At 38.8% G+C, this 19,652-nt stretch overlaps 1 protein-coding gene across 2 annotated transcripts in view; it reads left to right on the top strand.

Moving 5' to 3' along the window:
- Positions 1–19,652, top strand: part of ppp2r5a (protein phosphatase 2, regulatory subunit B', alpha isoform) — a 171,770-nt gene that overhangs the window by 137,121 nt on the left and 14,997 nt on the right. For both annotated transcript variants that reach the window (XM_059985868.1, XM_059985867.1), the window contains 2 exons: positions 700–808; positions 17,493–17,546. In XM_059985868.1, the coding sequence (XP_059841851.1) occupies positions 700–808; positions 17,493–17,546 (163 nt within the window). The remainder of the gene's footprint in view (positions 1–699; positions 809–17,492; positions 17,547–19,652) is intronic.

Genomic DNA, 19,652 nt, shown 5'->3' with positions numbered 1-19,652 from the left:
TGTGTTGTAAGCTTTGTCTCTAGTCTCTATCTCATTCTCTGACAATGCCAAGACTAAACCATAATATATGGGACCCCAGGGGGCTCTTTGAATAAAGTATTCCCAACATCTCTGCATTGTCCATGATCACCCATTGATCATCTGCTGATGGAATTCCTTATTACCTCTGGAATGTACTCTTGGACTTAGATTTACCAGCTTGAGGTCATGCAAGTTCTGCTCCTTGGTGTTAATCATGTTCCATTAAGACATCAATTTTGTGCTAGCTAATCTACATTGCCTCCCAGTTAAATTAATCTGTTGATTTTCTCATCCTTGTTTTCAAATCCCTTTAAACCTTGCTATTCCGTAATTTTATAGTCTCCAGTCCCAAAACTTCTTTGTAATATTCCTTCAACAGCCAGGGCTGTGTGTTCTAGAGTTGCTGTAATAAATTCTCTCCTAATCTCCAGTGCAATTATCTTTAAGGCATGTTTTCAAACACAACTTTTTGATCCAACTGTCCAATATCTCTGTGGCTCTGTATCTAATTCTGTTGGGTAACACACTTATGAAATATTTTTAGATTTTTAAATAGATTAATTAGCACTGAAAGTATGTTTATGTACTGTAAAACACTGTTCTAAAGTAATTTGAGTAATTAAAAATGTTGCAGTAGATTTGCATATTAATAGATTAATTTCTATATTTCTTTTTCAGTATTATTAATGGGTTTGCACTGCCACTGAAAGCAGAACATAAACAATTTCTTATGAAGGTGCTAATTCCCCTTCACACTGCTAAAGGTTTAGCTCTCTTTCATGCACAGGTAGGCTATTGTTCCTTGTCAAATGCCTGATTTATAATTTATTAATGAATATATTGAAATGTATTCTGCTGGCCTAATTTGCTGCAGTTTGTCACACATCAATCTGTCTTTTAAAGTATTGGAGCTAGATTTGAATGATTTCCAAGGTAGATCTGACATGCAACTATTGATCATTTTTGTCTTCATATATTTTTATTTATGTTCAAGTTCATTTTAAGGTGGTTGAAAGAAATTGTAGGGGTGATGATAGTGGTGGTTTTTGTTATAGACAATGGTGGGTGTGTGGAACGATTTGCCAAGGATGGTGATGGAGGCAGATATATTAGGGACATTTAAGTGACTCTTAGACACATTGACAAAAGAAAAATGGAGGGTTGTGTGGGAGGATGGGGTTAAATTGATCTTAGAGTAGGTTAAGTGGTTGGCACAACATTTGGGCCAAAGGACCTGTACTGTTTTTGTGATACTAAAAAGCTAGTGTTTCACAAATCAACATTGGATATTGGAATCAACATTTTATATCCAAATGTACCTTTGTATTTTCAGTAAAATGAGTAATAACAATTTTATTGTCCGTAATGGCATACTTCACATGATGGGGAGAAGAGCGGTAAATCACTGTATATGGTCTAATCACTTTTAATTGCTTTTGAACACTTCTGAATGTTATGGACATTATGAATTAGTTAAGTGTGAGTCAGTTGGTCTTCTAAGCTGCAGTTGTGCATAGTGGTCACCACTTAGCTGAATCCAGACCTATTTCTGAAATTTGTAGGAAATGGAGGAAAGGCTGGATTTTCTGTTTGGCCTGAAACTTAATGACATGGGGAGGTGGACAGGTGACCAAGTTCAGCTGTATGACACTGTGAATACTTAGTTGCTAAATTTTACGAAGGTGTAAAGTCACCTTGAACTGTTTTGGAATGCATTTGTGATTGTACATGATATAAACTGCTCTGATTAAATCTGACTTCATCAGTATCAATTTTTAAACTAATGAAATTGAATTATTTTCATGCAAAAGAAAGCTGTTTAATTGTTACAGTTGCATATTGGATGAGGATTCAGAATACCAAAGCCAAAATACCGCATGATTCATGGGGGAGTGCCTTTCAATGCCTTTTATATAACATCTTGAAAGCATTTGAATCAGTTCTAGATAAAGAGTGTAAAACAAGCCATAGAATTGATGGATATCCTTGTGGCTTACGTTTGAAATACTTAGTTCATTATTTTGAATCAAAGAATGATAAATCAAACCATAGGAGCAGTAAAGGGGTATAGATGTTATTTGCACAAAAACAGGAAATAGCCAAATACTATAAAGGGATGTTTGTGTTTATCCCAAAATGAAGTTATTGCTTCAGTTATGTGGTCTTTCTTTTCCAAACTCTCTTCATTATTCTCTTTTCATAAGACATAGGACCAGATTTAGTCTTTTCAGCCCATCGAGCCTGCTCTGTCATTCTGTCATGGCTGATTTATTGTCCTTGTCAATCCTATTCTCCTGCCAACGTCTGATATCCTTAACTATCAAGAACTTATCAAACTCTGGTTTAAGTACACCCAGTGACTAGTCCTCTACAGCCATCTGTGGCAATGAACTCTGCAGATTCATCACCCTCCGGCTAAAGAAATTCCTCCTCATCTCTTTATTAAAGGGTTGTCCTTCTATTCTGAGGCTCTGCCCTCTGGTCCTAGACTCACCCACTATGGGAAACATCCTCTTCACATCCACTTTATCTAGGCTTTTTATTATTCAATGGGTTTCAATGTGATCTCCCCTCATTCTTCTGAACTCCATCGAATACAGGTCCACAGCCATCAAACACTCCTAATACATACATTCTTTCATTCACAGAATCATTTTTATGAATCCCTTCTGGACCCTCTCCAATGCCAATACATCTCTTCTTAGATAAGCTTAAAACTGTTCACAGCATTCTAAATGCACTCTGACCAATGCCTTATAAAGCCTCAGCTTTACATCCTTGCCTTTATATTTCTAGTTCTCTCGATATGAATGTTTACATTGCATTTGCTTTTCTTGCTGCCGACTCAACTTGCAAATTAACCTTTAGAGAATCCTGCATGAGGACTCCCAACTCCCTTTTCACCTCTTATTCCTGAATTTTCTCCCCATTTAGAAAATAGTCTACTCCTTTATTCTTTATTCCTTCTGTGTGGCGTGTGGCCAAGTGGTTAAGGCATTGGACTAGTGATCTGAAGGTTGTGAGTTTGAGCCTCAGCCAATGCAGCATATTGTGTCCTTGAGCAAGGCACTTAACCACACATTGCTCCAGTCCACCCAGCTGAAAATGGGTACCGGCAAAATGCTGGGGGTTAACTTCACAATAGACTGGCATCCTAACCAGTTGGGAGTGGGGTGGGGGGGGGGGAGTCTCATACTCTCAGTCACTTCATGCCACAGAAACCAACATAAGCACTGGCCTGATGAGCTTATAAAGCTTGGGACAGACTTTAACTAACTTTTTATTCCTTCTCTCTCTTATTTCTTTGTTCTCTCACAAATCTCTTTTTCTGATCCTCCTGTGGCTTTCACTCCCTTCTCTCTTGCCTCCCTCTACTTGTGTAGCTGTCCTCCCCTTTCACTTGTACAACTCTCCTCCTACCCCCCCCGTCTCCTTTTGTGCAGCACAGCTCACTTCTCCTCCACTCCCATCCTTTATTGCCTTTAAGAAGAGAGCTGAAATATGTCATCTACTTAATACATTTACAAAGTATGACCATGAATACTGATATTTGTTCTGGCATTGCAGAAAGCCATATCCTCCCATTTATTTCCAACCACATGACTGAAGCTGGAATTGTCACCTACTACTGATCTTGCTATTGTTCACACTCTATTGTCTCTCTTGTTGCAACCTCATTATGAACAGTCAAAGTAATTAAAGAATATTAATTGCTTTTGCAAGCTAATTACTGTTTTTTGCTTCAGTATTAAGCTTTGTTTGTAAATTTACATATATGATTTGGGGATAATATTGTGAAATACTCCATGGAATATTTAGGTACAATTATATTCAGGTTGTTAAACTAATTAATTTTAAACACTGCACATTGCTTAAATTTACTTTCACTTTAGTGGTTTATTCTATAAATCATGCCTTGGGAGGGTCTACACTAGAGTGTAGAACAGCACAGGAACAAGTTTTTCAGCTGGTATTATCAGCTATGCTGATCATACCAATTTAAACTGCATATCTGCCTCCATTCCATCTGTTCCTGTATCTGTCTACACAGCATTTTAATTGTTGCCTCAGTATCTGCTTCGGCTATTTCCCCAGGCATTGCATTGCAGGCACAACCACTATCTGTGGGGGGAGAAATCTTGCTTTGTGCATCTTGTTAAATTTTCCCGTCACTCTAAAGCGGAATCCTAACCTTTTTTTTAATGCCAAGGACTAACACCATTAAGCAAGGGTTCTGCGGACTTCAGTTTAGGAAACTCTACCCTAAAGTTATACCCTTTACAATTAGACGTTATCATGCTGGGAAGATGAATCTCACCATTTGATCCTGTTTATGTTTCTTATAATTTATATACTTTTGTTATATAATTTATGTACCCTCATCAATCATTTTCATTTCCTCTTCAGAATCTTAATTATGTTTGTAATTCATGTTTTCCCTTGCCAAAGAGATATATTTTAAAAAGTCTTTGAATCTGCTAATATGCCTGACTGATTATACAGTAATTGCTTTCTTTCATGTGATTACCCCTTTTCTTAGATTTCAGATACATTGTTTTAAGCGTGCACTTTCAAACCATGCAGTCTTTGAAATGATTCAAATGAGATTTTCTTTAGTAATTATGAACAAACTCAGTAGAAATGTAGTGCCTGTGTACAGAGTTAAATTGTTTAAAGATATTTAATCTATTTTGACATTAAGTCGGCAGCCCAAAACAATTACTATATTCTATCTGTATAGCTCAAAAGTATAATAGTGATCAAATCCTAAATCACTTAAACCAAAGCCCTCGCACAAACTCTGGGTAAATGTTATTTCTTTCTTTTAATTGTGGTTTGATTTTGGATTCATGATTAATGGGGAGAGAAATTTAATGGACTAGATTTTGTTTAGAAGCAACAGTTGTTCACCAGTGTACCGGAACAGATGGTGGCAGTGTTTGGACATTGATTTAGTCACCAGACCACATTGAAAAGGTCAGGGTGTCGGGGCCCGAGGCAAGGGTCAGCTTACTGCTCTGCGAGTTCTACTCAGCTCTGCGCTGAACTATGGGTCTTGAATTCTCTTTGTGGACTTCAGTTCAGAACGATATTTGTTTATGGTTATTGTTTTCAAGGTTTGCTTTTTCTTAAGTCTCTGCACATTGGGAGTTTGGAATGTTTTTTAATCGGTTCTTTTGTGTTTCTTAGTTTTGTGGCTGCCTATTAGGAGACAAATCTCAAGGTTGAATAATATATATGCACTTTGAACTTATTAGTGTTTAAATTGGAAAGCAGCTTACAAATTTAATTGCAGAAATCAGGACGTTATTGTCCAAATAACATAGTGACAATGGTATTCCACCATGAAAGGTGACATTAAGATACATAGAATGCAGTGTAGTTGTTGCTCTTCTGTAATTATATGGATATTAAACTTATTTCTGTAGCATGTACTACAAGAAATGTTATGGCTTGTCCCTTTTACTGTAGATAAATATTAATGACATGAAAGTCAATAATTGTTGAGCAATTAATCAAACTATAATTATGGAAAATCATTCCTCTAATTTCTAGTATTTGTTGGATTATTTTTCCAATTCTTCCTTTGATTTTATTTCTCTTACTCTCAATTTTTTTTTGAACTCTGTATCCTTTTGTGGGCCAAAGGGCCTGTATTGTGCTGTAGGTTTTTCTATCCTATTAAATGTTTCTAAATTACTCCTTTCAATCACGTGTGTTACTGATCCACACACTTACTTGCCTTTGTCACAGGTCTGTGTCACCTACAGGGGGTGCCGTGTCATTTTTGACACATTTAAGTGAAATTACATAGAAAAATAGAAGCAGGATTAGAACATTCAACCTTGGAATCAGCTCCACCATTTAATGTAATCATACTGATACTTTCTTGCAATACAGTATTTCCAGTCTTTATCCATACCATGCCTTTTGTATCTTTAAGTTTATCTTATTTCCTTCTTTAATATATTCAGCAACTTGGCCTCTTTACTAGTAAATCAGAATTAGGTGTATTATTACCTTCATATGTTGTGAAATGTATTATTTAGCAGCAGCATTACAGTAGTACAGTGCAATACATAAAGAAATTAAGTTAAAATAAGAAATATTAAAAAGTAAATAGTGCAAAAAGAGAAGAAAATAATGAGGTAGTGTTTATGGGTTGGACCATTTGGAAATCTGATGGTGGAGGGAAAGAAGCTGTTCCTAAGACGATGATTGTGTGACTTCAGGCTCTGAAGATACCTACATTCCCCCTGATAGTAATGAGAAGAGGGCATGACCTTAATGATGGATGCCACCACAGTTAGGTATTATAACTGTACAATGATTAACTTCTCTTTGTGCCATTTCCTCATAACCTTCAATTTTTTTTGATCGATCAAATGTTAATCTACATTTGAAATGTATTAATAATCTGGTCTCCACCATCCTCAAGGTCAGAGGATTCCAGGGATTCATTACCTTTTGAGAGAAGAAATTTCTATGCAGCACCATTTTCAATGATAGGCCCTTTATCTTTTAACTATGCCCTCTTGTTTCTGATTCTTTCACTGGTGAAAAGATCTCAATAACTACCATATCAAACATCCTTAGGATCTTAGATATTTAAATAAAGTCACCATTCATTTTTCTAACCTCCAATGAATCTAGACCCACACTGCTCAACCTCTCTTGATAGGACAGCACTCTAATCTCAGGAATTAGTTCAGGTGAATCTCGTCTGGACTGCCATTAGTATGAAAATATTCTTATCTACATAGGGAGAGCTAGACTGTGTGTATAGTATTCCAGGTGTGATCTTGCTGATACCCTGTACAACCTAACAAAACATTCCTGTGGTTAAGCTCTAACCCCATTGCAATAAAGGCCAATGTGTCATTTGTCATCTTTGCTATTTTTTGACTTACTGACTTACTGTGATTCATGCAGTAGAATATCTAGATCCTTCTGAACTTCATCCATTTGTAGACTCTCTTTGTTTAGATAATAATATCACTTCTGATTACTTTTACCAAAGTGTATGACTGAACATTTCTCCACATTAAACTCTGGTAGATTTTTGTCCAATCACTCAGTTTGTTTATATCCTATAACCTCATCACAACATGCCCTTCCACCTATTTTGGTATCATCATCAGAGCTGGAAGCCTTACATTTTGCTTAAACCAGTAGGCCATTAATGCAAAAATAAACAGTGGAAGACCATGACCAATCCTTGGGTTGTTTCACAACCTTTCCACCTGAAAAGGACCCATTTATTCCAACAGTTTGTTCTTGATGTGACAGTTAATTTTCATCCACTGTTTATAATAATGTTTTATCCACTATTTTGAGCTTTTAATTTGTGCAGCCTTTTTAATGACATCTTGCCAAATGCCTTTTTGAAATCTAAATGCACTTAATCTTCATGTCTCTCTCTTAACTTATTTTGTTACATCCTCAAAGAATTGTCACACAAATAATTCACCTTCTGTAAAACCATGTTAACGTGATTTGATTATATTTGCCTTTCCTAAATGATTAGTTACTTCTCCTTTGATTATTGACTGTAGCATCTTGTCAAGGTGCTAACCCAACTGGCATATATTTCCATGTCTTCTGTCTTTTTTTTGAACAAGAGAGTCAAATTCATTGTTTCCAATCTTTTTGGAACTTAGCATATCAAGCAATCAGTATGTTGTCTCTGCAGCCACTATCTTTAAAACACTTGGCTACAGGCTTTGAGGTCCTGGTAATTGTCTGGTTTTAGTTCCGTGGGTTCCTCTAACACTTCATCCCTTTTAATTTAGATTTTTCCAAGTTTCCCACTGTTTTTTGAAATTAGTCCAGCTATCTTGGATATGTGCAGTCCATCATAATGAAGATTTATGGAAAAGGTAACTTTAATGTACAGTTGCATGAAAAAGTTTGTGAAACCTTTGCAATTACCTGGTTTTCTGCATTAACTACTCATAAAATGTGGTCTGATCTTCATGTAAGTCACAATAATAGACACTATCTGCCTAAACTAATAATGCACAAGCAGTTGTACTTCTCATCAATACTGTGTACACCATTTATGCAATCACAGAGTATGTGAACTTCTGGGATAATGCCTTTTACAAAAGTTATTTGGAATCAGGTGTTCTAATCAATGAGATGAAATTGGAGGTGTGGGTTGTAGAGGTGCCCTGCCCTATATAAACGCACAAAGTCAGGTTACTGACAGAGCCTACTCTTCTCAAGAAAGATCTGTTCATGTGCACCATGCCTCAAACAAAACAACTTGCAGTAAACCTTAGAAGAAGAATTGTAGAGTTGCATGAAGCTAGAAAAGGTTAGAAATCATCTCTAAAGATCTGAGTGTTCATCAATCCACAGTAAGGGAAATTGTCTATAAATGGAGGAAATTCATTACTGTTGCTACTCTCCTTTGGAGTGGGTGTCCTTCAAAGATCACACCAAGAGCACAACATGCAATGCTGAAGGAGGTGAAAAAGAACTTATGGTGAACAGCAAAAGACCTGCAGAAATCTCTAGAACTTGCTAAAGTTTCTGTTCATGTGTCCACTGTTAGAAAATCACTGAAAAAGAATGGTGTTCATGGAAGGATACCACAGTGGAAACCACTGCTCTCCAAAAAACAACATTCCAAAAGACCACCTGGATGTTCTGGGACAATATTCTGTAGATAGAAGAGACAAAAGTTGAAAATTTTAGCAGAAATGCTGCACACCACTATGTTTGGAGGGAAAAGGGCACTGCCCACCAACACTAAAACCTCGTCTCAACTTTGAAACGTGGTGAAAGGAGCATCATGGTTTGGGGCTGCTTTGCTGCCTCAGGGCTTGGACTGCTTGCAGTCATTGAGAGAACAATGACTTCAAAATCATATCAAGACATTTACAGGAGAATGTTGGGGTAGCAGTCCATCACTTGAAGCGTAATAGAAGTTAGATGATGGAACAAGACAATGATTTGAAACACAAGAGTAAGTCAACAACAGAGTAGTTCAAAGAGAAGAAAATTTGTGTTTTGGAATGGCCAAGTCAAAGTCAGACCTTAACCCAATTGAGATGCTGTGCCAAGACCTGCAGAAGGCTGTTCATGCAAGATAGCCCAGAAATACTGATGAACTGAAACAGTTTTGTATGGTCTAAAATTCCTCACAGAACATTGAACATAGAAATCTACAGCACGTTACAGGCCCTTTAGCCCACAATGTTGTGTTGACCATGTAACCTACTCTAGAAACTGCTAGAATTTTCCTAGCACATAGCCCTCTACTTTTCTAAGCTCCATGTACCTATCTAAGAGGCTCTTTAAAGACTCTATTGCATCCACTTCCATCACTGCTGCTGGCAGTACATTCCACGCACCCACCACTCTCTGGAAAAACTTACCCCATCTATTTCCAAGTACCATAAAACTATGCCTCCTCGTGTTAGCCATTTCAGCCCTGGGGAAAAAGCCTCTGGCTATTCGCATGATCAATGCCCCTCATCATCTTATACACCTCTATCAGGTCACCTCTCATCCTTCACTGCTTCAAGGAGGAAAGGCCAAATTCACTCAACCTATTCTCATAAGGTACATCCTCCAATCTAGGCAACATCTTTGTAAATCTCCTCTGCGCTTTCTCTATAGTATCCACATCCTTCCTGTAGTGAGGTTATCAGAACTGTACACTGTACCCCAAGTCTTGTATAGCTGTAACATTACCTCACGGCTCTTGGACTCATTCCCACGGTTGATGAATGCCAATGCACCATACGCCTTCTTAATAACAACGTCAACCTGTGCAGCAGGTTTGAGTGTCCTATGGACACGAACTCCAAGATCTCTTAGATCGTCCACACTGCCAAGAGTTTTACCATTAATATTATATTCTGTCTTCAAATTGGACCTACCAAAATGAACCACTTCACACTTACCTGGGTTGAAGTCCATCTACCACTTCTCAGCCCAGTTCTACATCCTATTGATGTCCTGCTGTAACTTCTGACAACCCTCCTGATAAAGTTTGAAGGGAATTGGGGGATACTCGGATTCCAGTAAATAACGGGTTAGGGTTGAGTACCGACTGTGTCTGTGTATTCTGGTTTGTGAATGGCTACAACATGTTTAAGGTGATGTCTCATAGCTTTTTCTTTGGAGTGAGATAAGGGTTAATGCTCACACAGATCTACAAAAAGGTGTCTTCCTGATTTTTCACACCTTTTGGTTTCGACAAAAAGCAGTTGCTGATGGAGATAAGGCAGGACATTCCTTTCTTAATTAAAGCTTAAATTTGGTGGAGTCTCTGATCTAAGTTATTAAGTTTTGCTCTAGTTGAGTAGCTGGAAAGTCTATCGAACTGATTGTTCTTTTGTATCGGTGGCCTTATAAATTGTAACATCTGTGGAAGTCGAGCAGTGAACTTGTTTGAACTGCCAGAGGGATGAGAACTTCCGCCCCCCCCCCCCCCCCCCGATGTTGTGACCAAGTTCACTTGCCGGCCGAGCTCGAAGAAATAAACTGGTGAAAAGATAAGTAACGATCTTTTTGTGCTGTGGTTATTTGGTCCAGCAAATTTAAGTTTACACTCCAGACTATTCATATCACCCCCAACTTTTGTGTCATCATCAGACCTACTAACCCACCCTTCTACCTCTTCATCCAAATCATTTGTAAAAATTACAAAGAGGAGGGGTCCCAGAACAGGCCCCTGCAGAACACCACTGGTCACCGACCTCCAAGTAGAATACGAACCATCTATAACCACCTGTGGGCAAGCCAATTCTGGATCCACAAAGCAAGGTCTCCTTGGAATCCCATGCCTCCTTACTTTCTGAAGGAGCCTTGCATGGGCAACCTTATCAAATGCCTTACTGAAATCCATATACACTATATCCACTGCTCTACCTTCATCATTGTGTTTTGTTACATTCTTGCCATTGTACAAGTCTGATCAGCAGCTACAGGAAATGTTTGGTAGAGGTTATTGCTGCTAGAGTAGGTTCTACCAGTTATTAAATGCAAAGGTTCACATACTTTTTCCAGCTGGGACTGATTAAGCAATAATTGTGAATGATTAAGCAGTGTGTTAAATAAAGACGTAAGTTCAATTAATGTGTGTGTTATTAGTTGAGGATCAGACCATGTTTTATGATTAATTAATGCAGAAAACCAGGTAATTGCAAAGGGTTTGCAAACGTTTTCTTGCAACTGTGTTTTCCTTTGCTGCATTCTCTTGAGGTTCCACATTTCCCTTAACGACCTTCCTGTTTGTGTATCCACAGAAACACTTACTGGTCCTTATAACATGTAAATTTCAAACAAAATCAATTTTCTCCTTTGGTCTTTGGCATCTGCCCTTTAAAAATTTCCTACATCCCTGATCTACCACCAGCCCTTGACATTTTGTCTTCCTGACTTTTCATGGATTCGTAGAGCACTTGAAACAGGCCCCACAGTCTAGCACAGGCATGGGCAAACTACGGCCCGCGGGCCATATGCGGCCCGTTAAGCTTTTTAATCCGGCCCGCAGAACTTGATGAAATTATATTAATAAACCTTGTTAACGTTTTTTCCCCGTAATTCTGGCATTTTCCCAATAGATGACGCACTCTATATACATTGACCTTTGTTGAGGTGCAGCGTATTACTCCACATTTGCGCTTTACTCTGTGACCTTGTGGCGACCCATTTCCTGGCACATCCGAACCGGCTCACAATTAGCCAGCGTTCCGGCTAAGGAAGATAGCCTGCGGGGATTTGCGAGCACAGAGCTTTGGAGCCTTTGCGCCACGGGGGGCAGGTTGAGGGAGGCTTAAAAATGAGGCTGGGGATTTCGAATAACGTTTTTTCCTTCGACTGCAGTTACCGACTCCGTGTCGTAATTTTAGAACTGCGTGTAGCACACCGCTACAACCTCTCACCCCTTCTGTAAAGATGAGTGGAGCTAAGAAAAGAAAAGAAAAGTGGATAGAGAATGTCGGGTGTTTAATAAGGAGTGGACATCTAAATATCTTTTTACCGAACACCGATCAACTGCTGTATGCCTGATATGCCAAGAGACTGTGGTGGTTTTTAACGAATATAATATCAGCCGTCACTTTGCCACAAAACATGCCAACTATGCTAGCGACCAGTCAACGAAAGAACTTGAAGCTAATGCTCAGAGGTTGGCAGCTAATTTACAGGCTCAACAAAATTTTTTTCACCGTCAAACTGCCATTCATGACTCAAGTACCAAGGCGAGTTTTATGCTGTCATTCAAATTAGCAAAGGTCAGCAAGCCTCTGTCTGAAGGCGAATTTTTAAAAGAATGTATGGTGGAGACAGCAGGTGTATTGTGTCCGGAGAGCAAAGACAAATTTGAAAAAAATCAGTTTATCACGCAGGACAATGACTCGCCGTGTGGAACTGATAGATGAAGATATAACCAGCGACTAAAATAAAAAGGCAGAGTCATTCACGTTATATTCATTAGCACTGGATGAAAGCAACGATGTAAAAGACACTGCTTAGCTCCTCATTTTTATCCAAGGAATTAACAATACTTTTGAAATAGCGGAGGAGTTTTTGACAATGGAGTCTCTGAAAGGAAAACACGGGGAGAGGACTTGTATGACCAGGTGTCTGCTGTCATCGAAAATATGAAGCTCCCTTGGAGTAAACTTATCAACGTCACCACAGATGGATCTCCTAATTTGACGGGGAAAAATGTCGGCCTGCTGAGGAGAATACAGAATAAAGTGAAAGATGAAAATCCTGACCAGGATGTTATTTTCCTTCACTGCATCATCCACCAGGAATCTCTATGTAAATCGGTATTAACGGCTGAATCATGTTGTGAATCCTGTCGTAAAACTTGTCAACTTTATACGTGCAAGGGGACTTCAGCACCGTCAGTTCATCACGTTCCTGGAGGAAACTGATGCGGATCACCAGGACCTACTTTATCACTCCCGTGTCTGCTGGTTAAGTTTGGGCAAAGTATTTCAACGAGTATGGGAGCTCAAAGAGGAGATCGGTGCATTTTTGGAGTTACTGAGGAAGGCCGGCGAATTTCCTGAGCTGAGCAACAAGAGCTGGCTTTGTGATTTTGCGTTTGCTGTGGATATATTTTCACACATGAATGAACTGAACTTGAAGCTACAGGGGAAGGATCAGTTTGTGCATGACATGTACACAAACGTGAAAGCCTTTAAATCCAAGCTGGCTTTTTTCTCCAGGCAAATTTCGAATAAGTTATTCACTCATTTTCCCACACTAGCCACGCTGGAAGAGGCCGGCGCAAATGTGAAAAAATACAGTGAGTCACTGGATGTGCTGCACAGAGAACTCTGCCGTCGCTTTTCTGATTTTGAAAAAATTGACAAGTCACTTCAGTTGGTGGCCTGTCCCCTGTCACAAGATCCTGAAACAGCACCAGAGGAGCTACAGCTGGAACTGATCGACCTTCAGTCTGACCCCGTCTTAAAAGAGAAGTTCAACTCTCTTAAACTGAATGGCTTTTATGCTTCATTTGGTAAAGACGTGTTTCCAAACCTCCGGAGGACGGCACAGAAGATGCTGGCGTTGTTCGACTCGACCTATTTGTGTGAACAGGCGTTCAGCGTCATGAACATCAACAAAGCCAGCCACAGATCCAAGTTAACTGACCAACACCTCAGATCCATCCTGAGAATCGCCACAACAAGACTAAATCCAGACTTTGATGCACTGACTAAAAAAGACCAACAACACTGTTCCCACTGAAATTAAAAATAAGTTTCTTCGTTGTGTTATGTAAAAAATGCATTTGAAAATATTTTTTTCAATAAGCCTTACATGTTACATGTCATTTCTGTTAAGTGATGGACATGAGTAGTGCGCAGGTGCATGTACGTTCTCAAATAAAAAATGCGCTCCAGATCAAATAACGCGCTCCGCATACTGGCGCGCTCTCACTGTTCTGTCATTGTGCGGGTCGTTGTTGAGTTTTGGCACAGGGGACAATTGAATAAGAAGGAGCAGGACAAGTAGACCTGCATCTCCTACCGTTTTTGAAATAAAGACAGTCAGGAGGAGAGTGATGATGATAATATCTTGAAGGATAACAGAATTTTCAGTGTTTTAAAAGTCATTTCAATAAATAGCTAAATACCATGGGACTTCAGAGACAGATATTTTGTTGTAATGCATTTGTTCATTTTCAATTGAAATTAAAGCACATGTTTTCTACATATCCCATGATATTTTATTTTCTCTTATGAGGTGTATTACCAAAACACTCCGTCCATCTGCTCCTGGTCCGGCCCCCCTGTCAAATTTTAGAACCCTTTTGTGGCCCTGAAGTCAAAAAGTTTGCCCACCCCTGGTCTAGCATGTTTGTGCTGACCACAACAAAGGTTAATTTAATATTATCCTTGACTTTATTTGATAACCACACATTGGGAATCCTATCATGGGATTCATCTTTCTAAAAATTGGGATTAATTCCTGCTGTGTGTTAAGGGCCAGTTCTTGAAAAATATACCGATGTTCACTTACTGACACTATCCCTTAGCTTATTTTCCTAACTAGGACAAGGGATCTGGGATTATAGGCCAATAATCCATTGAAAGTGGTGCGACAGGTAGATGGGGTCATAAGGAAAGCTTTCGGCACATTGGCCCTCGTAAATCCAAGGTAGTGAGTACAAGAGATGGGATGCTATGTTGAAGTTGTGTAAGACATTAGTCAGGCCTAATTTGGAGTATTATCTGCAGTTTTGGTCACCTACCTACAGTAAAGATGTAAACAAGGTTGAAAGTGTACAGAAAAAATTTACAAGGATGTTGCCAGGTCTGGAGTGCCTGAGTATGAAGAGAGATTTGACAGAGATATACAAATTTATGAGGGGTGTGCAAGCTCGATCCCTTCAATCTTTTATGTTCCAAGGATTAAAGTCCTAATCTATTCAGTCTTTCCTTAGAACTCCAGCTTTTTCCAGTGAGATTAGGTGGGACAACAACTAGAGGTCTTGGGTTAAGAGTAAAAGGTAAAAAGTTTAAGGAGAACATAAAGGGAAACTTCTTCACTCAGAGGGGCCCGAGAATGTGGAATGAGCTGTCAGTGCAAGTGAAGCATGCAAGTTTGACTTCAACATTTAAGTTTGGATAGGTACGTGGATGGTTGGAGTATGGAGGGCTGTGCTCCGATTGCAGGTCAATGTGACAAAGCATTTTAAATGATTAGACATGGACTAGATGGGCCGAAGTGCCTGCTTCTTTGCTGTATTTTTCTAGATTTTTCAGGTAAGTTTTCCTTTTAAGGAAACCATGCTAACCTGCGTATTTTTTCATGTGCCTCCAGGTACTCTAAAACTTCATCCTTAATAAATGGCTCTAATATCTTACTAGCCACTGAAGGCAAGCTAATTCGACTAAAATTTTCTCTTCCCCTCTCTCTCCCCCCCCCCCCCCCCATAAAGACTGGAGTGACATTTGTAATTTTCCAGTCCTCCAGAACTATTCCAGAATCTAGTACTTTTTGAAAGTTCACCACAATCTCTTTAACTACCTCTTCAGAACCTTAGGGTGCTGTCCATCTGGTCCAGGTGAGCTATCTATCTTAAGGCCCTTTAGTTTCCCAAGCATCTTTACCTTAGTAATGGCAACCACACTGACTTTTGCCTCTTGATTTCTGGCTTACTGCTGGTGTCTTCCACAGTGAAGACTCACACAAAATACTTATTGAGTTCATCCATAATTTCTTTGTTCCCTTGTACTACCTATCCAGGTTTTATTTTCAGTGGTCCATTGTTGACTCCTACCACTCTTTTACTCTTTATATCTGGGGGAGAAAAACCCTTTGGTATCCTCTTATATTATTGACAAGTTTACCTTTATATTTCATATTTTCTCTCCTTTTGCCTTTTTAGTTGACTTCTGTTGTTTTTTTTAAAAGCTTCCTAGTCCTCTCATTCTCCAATAATTTTTGCTATACTGTATGCCATCTCTTGCTTTTATGCTGTCTTTGACTTCCTTTTTGTCAGCTCAGGTTGCTTCATTTTCTCTCTCTAGAACGGTGTTCCTTCTTTGGGATGAATTGATCTACATCTTGCAAATTACTTCCTGAAACTACAGTCATAGCTGCTGTACTGTCATCACATCCAATGTCCCATTCCAATCAACTTTGGCTAGCTCTTTCTTCACGCCTCTATAGTTACCTTTGCTCAACTGCAATAACTATACAATAGTTTTAGCTTCTCCCTCTCAAGCTGCAGGGTGAATTCTATTACATTATGATTACTTACTCCTCAGGGTTCCTTTACCTTAAGCTCCCTAATCAAGTTTGTTTCGTTACTTAACACCCAATCCAGAATTGACTTTTCACTCATGGGTTTAGCCATACGCTGCTCTAAAAAGGAATTCTACAAATTCTTTCTCCTGAGATAAAGTACCAACCTGATTTTTCTAATCTATTTGCATATTGAAATCCCCCATGACCGTTGTAACATTGCCTTTTTGACATGCATTTTCTATCTCCCGTTAAAATTTATACTCCATATCCAGGCTACTGTTCAGATGCCAGTGTATAACTTCTGTCAGGGTCTACTTGCCCTTGCAGTTTCTTCACTCTACCCACAAAGATTCTACATCTTCTGATGCTATGTCAATTTGTTTCTAAGTTTTGATTTCATTTTTTTCCATCAAAGCCATCTCAATCCCTCTGCCCACCTGCCTGTCCTTTCAATATGATATGTTTCACTGGATGTTAAGTTCCCAGCTCTGATCTTCTTTCTACCATGACTCTGTGATGCCCTCAACATCATACCTGCCAATTGCACTATCTTGGTTGTATACTGCGTGAATTTAAATATAACATTTTTAGTTCTGTACTTAGCACCTTTCTTTTCAATTTTGTCTTCATATTGCTGAAGTTATCCATTTATAAATTTATTCTTCATTCTGGAGACTTCTGTATTTGTCCTTCACCAATACTGGTACCAGTGTCCCACAAATTCAGACCCACTTCTCCCACACTAATTTTTGATCCATGCATTTAAAACTCTTTGATCTTATTAACACTGTGCCAACTTGCAGTGGCTCAGGTAACAATCCAGAGATTATTACATTTTTAGTTTTTATTCCTCTCCATGCGTTGTCGTGCACTGGGCGGCAACTTTGCTGTTCCTTTTGCATTTTGTGATTTGCTAGCTCGACGCCTAACCCAGCACAGACAGAAAGCTTGCAAGGAGCCAGCCAGACTCAAACCTGGGACCACTTGCCTCAAAGTCCGACTGGCAATTATCTTTTTGGTTCTGCATTTTAATTTAGTCTCTAGGTTTTCAAATTCCCTTAGCAGAACCACTTTTTTCATTCTTCCATTGTTTTCCTATTGTTCCACATGATGTATAGAGAGATAATTGTGCTGGTTTCCATGAAATACTTTGTTTCTATTCTAAATGATAAGTTAATATTTATTTCCATGAGTATTATAGTTTGTAATCTGTTACTGTGTCTTTTGTTTTCTAGTTGGCTTATTGTGTGGTACAATTCTTGGAAAAAGATGCAACTCTTACAGAACCAGTAAGTTTTATGAGTTCACATAATATATATAGCATTTGTTTGGTTAGTTGTGGTCAGCTGGCAAATGTGATAGAAGAAAAGTTCAAATATTCTGATTTCTGATGGCATTCAAATTTTGTTTATTAATATGTAATCATAATTTTGTGAATATTGTTTTTTAAATTATTTATATTGTGTGTGGAAAGTGAATAAGGAAAAACAAAACAAGATACCATAAACATTTTCAAATACTTTTGATAATATAAAATTCACCTCGCTTTGATGGAATAAATCATTGAATGAAAATCCATAAGTGAAAGACTTGAAATATTTGACACTTGCTTCTTTTAACTGAAATTAACTTGGATTCAATGAATCTTTAATCCACTTTTCTATGCAGTCTTTGTTTTATTTTGGAAATAAGATATTGTTGTAAATAGTGTCAATGAATAGCACTACAGTTTTAAATAGTTATTAGAATTTTCCATTGTACTGCAAAAATGACCTACGGGTTTGTAAATTAAATTATTTGTTTTTGCTTATACTTCCTGGAGAAGAACAATCAGCATGGAGGTGGGGGTGTGTGTGGGTATCAGTGTTGTTGGATTTCAAGATTAATCCATGATTTACAAGTTTGTGTACTCAAATAGAATGTTGATTATTCTTAGATAATATGTTGAATAGAGAAGATTTGAAAATGATGTTTTTTTTCCAAAGTTTAAAGAGATTTTCCCAAGCAGTTATTGCTGTTTAAACAAATCATGGTTTCCACTAAAGGCACCAATTCTAGAACAAATACATTCTTATTTGATCCTAGAAATTGGAACCATGGGATTGCCTTTGTTGTAGTTATTAGCTGAAGCACATGAAGAATCTGGAGGATACCAGGTATTTGATGTTTCTCCATACAAGTTAACAAGTTTGAGTTTAATTACCATTCAACCATTCAGGAATAAAGCGGAACAAAACAGCATTCCTTTTGGGCCAAGATACAAAACATGCACAGCACACTGCAGAATAAGACACACACAGCACATTCAAGATAGAAAGCAAACATACAGTCATGCAAAATATATATAGACCAAGTCCCTGAGTAGCATGTCCCTCAAATAGATTGTGCTGTTCCCAGCAGTCTGTATTCAAACATGTGTATGCACACACACAATCTACCTTGTCATTCCACCGATGGGGGAGGCTAGCCCTCAAATGAGCATGGACACCACGCTACTCCATTTCCAGTGTATCTTTTTCAGGACTGCAGCAGCAGGCAAGCCTGCAGTTGTGACCTAGTCCTCACTACAAATGAGGCCATGCAGCTCTCCTGCCGCCTGTCACATCAACAAACAAAGGAAATGGGCCTGCCGCATCTTACATGATCAGTATCCACTAGGGTGGGTATTTATTGCAAGAGAAACATCCAAGAAAATCACCTGCTGTTACACTGCAAGCTGCTTCACACACTTAACTCAAAAGCCATCCTAGAGTAGGCAGCAACACGGTCCTCTCCTCCACTGGTGAGCAGCACGCTGATGGGTTAGACCTACAGAACCAGAAGTTCTTAAAGTCCAGCTTTGTCTTTTGACTGTAAAAAAGATAAAATCACTTTTTGTTGACCCTCAAGAGGCCACTGCGTCAGAGTGTGTCACCATTTTACTGGAAATAAGATACAAGGGCTACGTCTATAAGATAAAAGGATACTTTCCACTTGATTATCATTAGCAGAAGCTTATTCCTCTGGATTTGTGTTGAGTATAGGCTGCAGAACAGCTGAGAAATGGGATTTTTTTTTCAACAGCCTAGGCAAATATGATTTTATTTATGACTGAAGTTCATTTTGGGCATAGTGTCTTAAGCTTTTTGCTGTCAGTAAACACACTATACTACTCTGCAATAAACCTAGGAATGCCAGGAAGAATAAACTTTCTCGAGACCTCTGTTGGTTTGGGCCGAACATGGGTTTTGCTGTCGATGTGATACATAAGTCAGGGCAGCACGATATGGAGAGCAAGCTGTTGCCATGTAGCAGGTGCCCCCGTCTCCACACATTTGATGAACCCAATGGAACTGCAGAGACCGATACTGTTTGGCACCAGCTGCTTTGCAGGAGTTCCCGGTCAGCACTGTATT

The sequence above is a fragment of the Hypanus sabinus genome, chromosome 12 (genome assembly GCF_030144855.1).
Source record: "Hypanus sabinus isolate sHypSab1 chromosome 12, sHypSab1.hap1, whole genome shotgun sequence".
In the NCBI taxonomy this organism is placed as follows: domain Eukaryota; kingdom Metazoa; phylum Chordata; class Chondrichthyes; order Myliobatiformes; family Dasyatidae; genus Hypanus; species Hypanus sabinus.
Note: the sequence above shows the minus strand (reverse complement) of the source record. Positions and strands in the feature narration are given on the sequence as shown.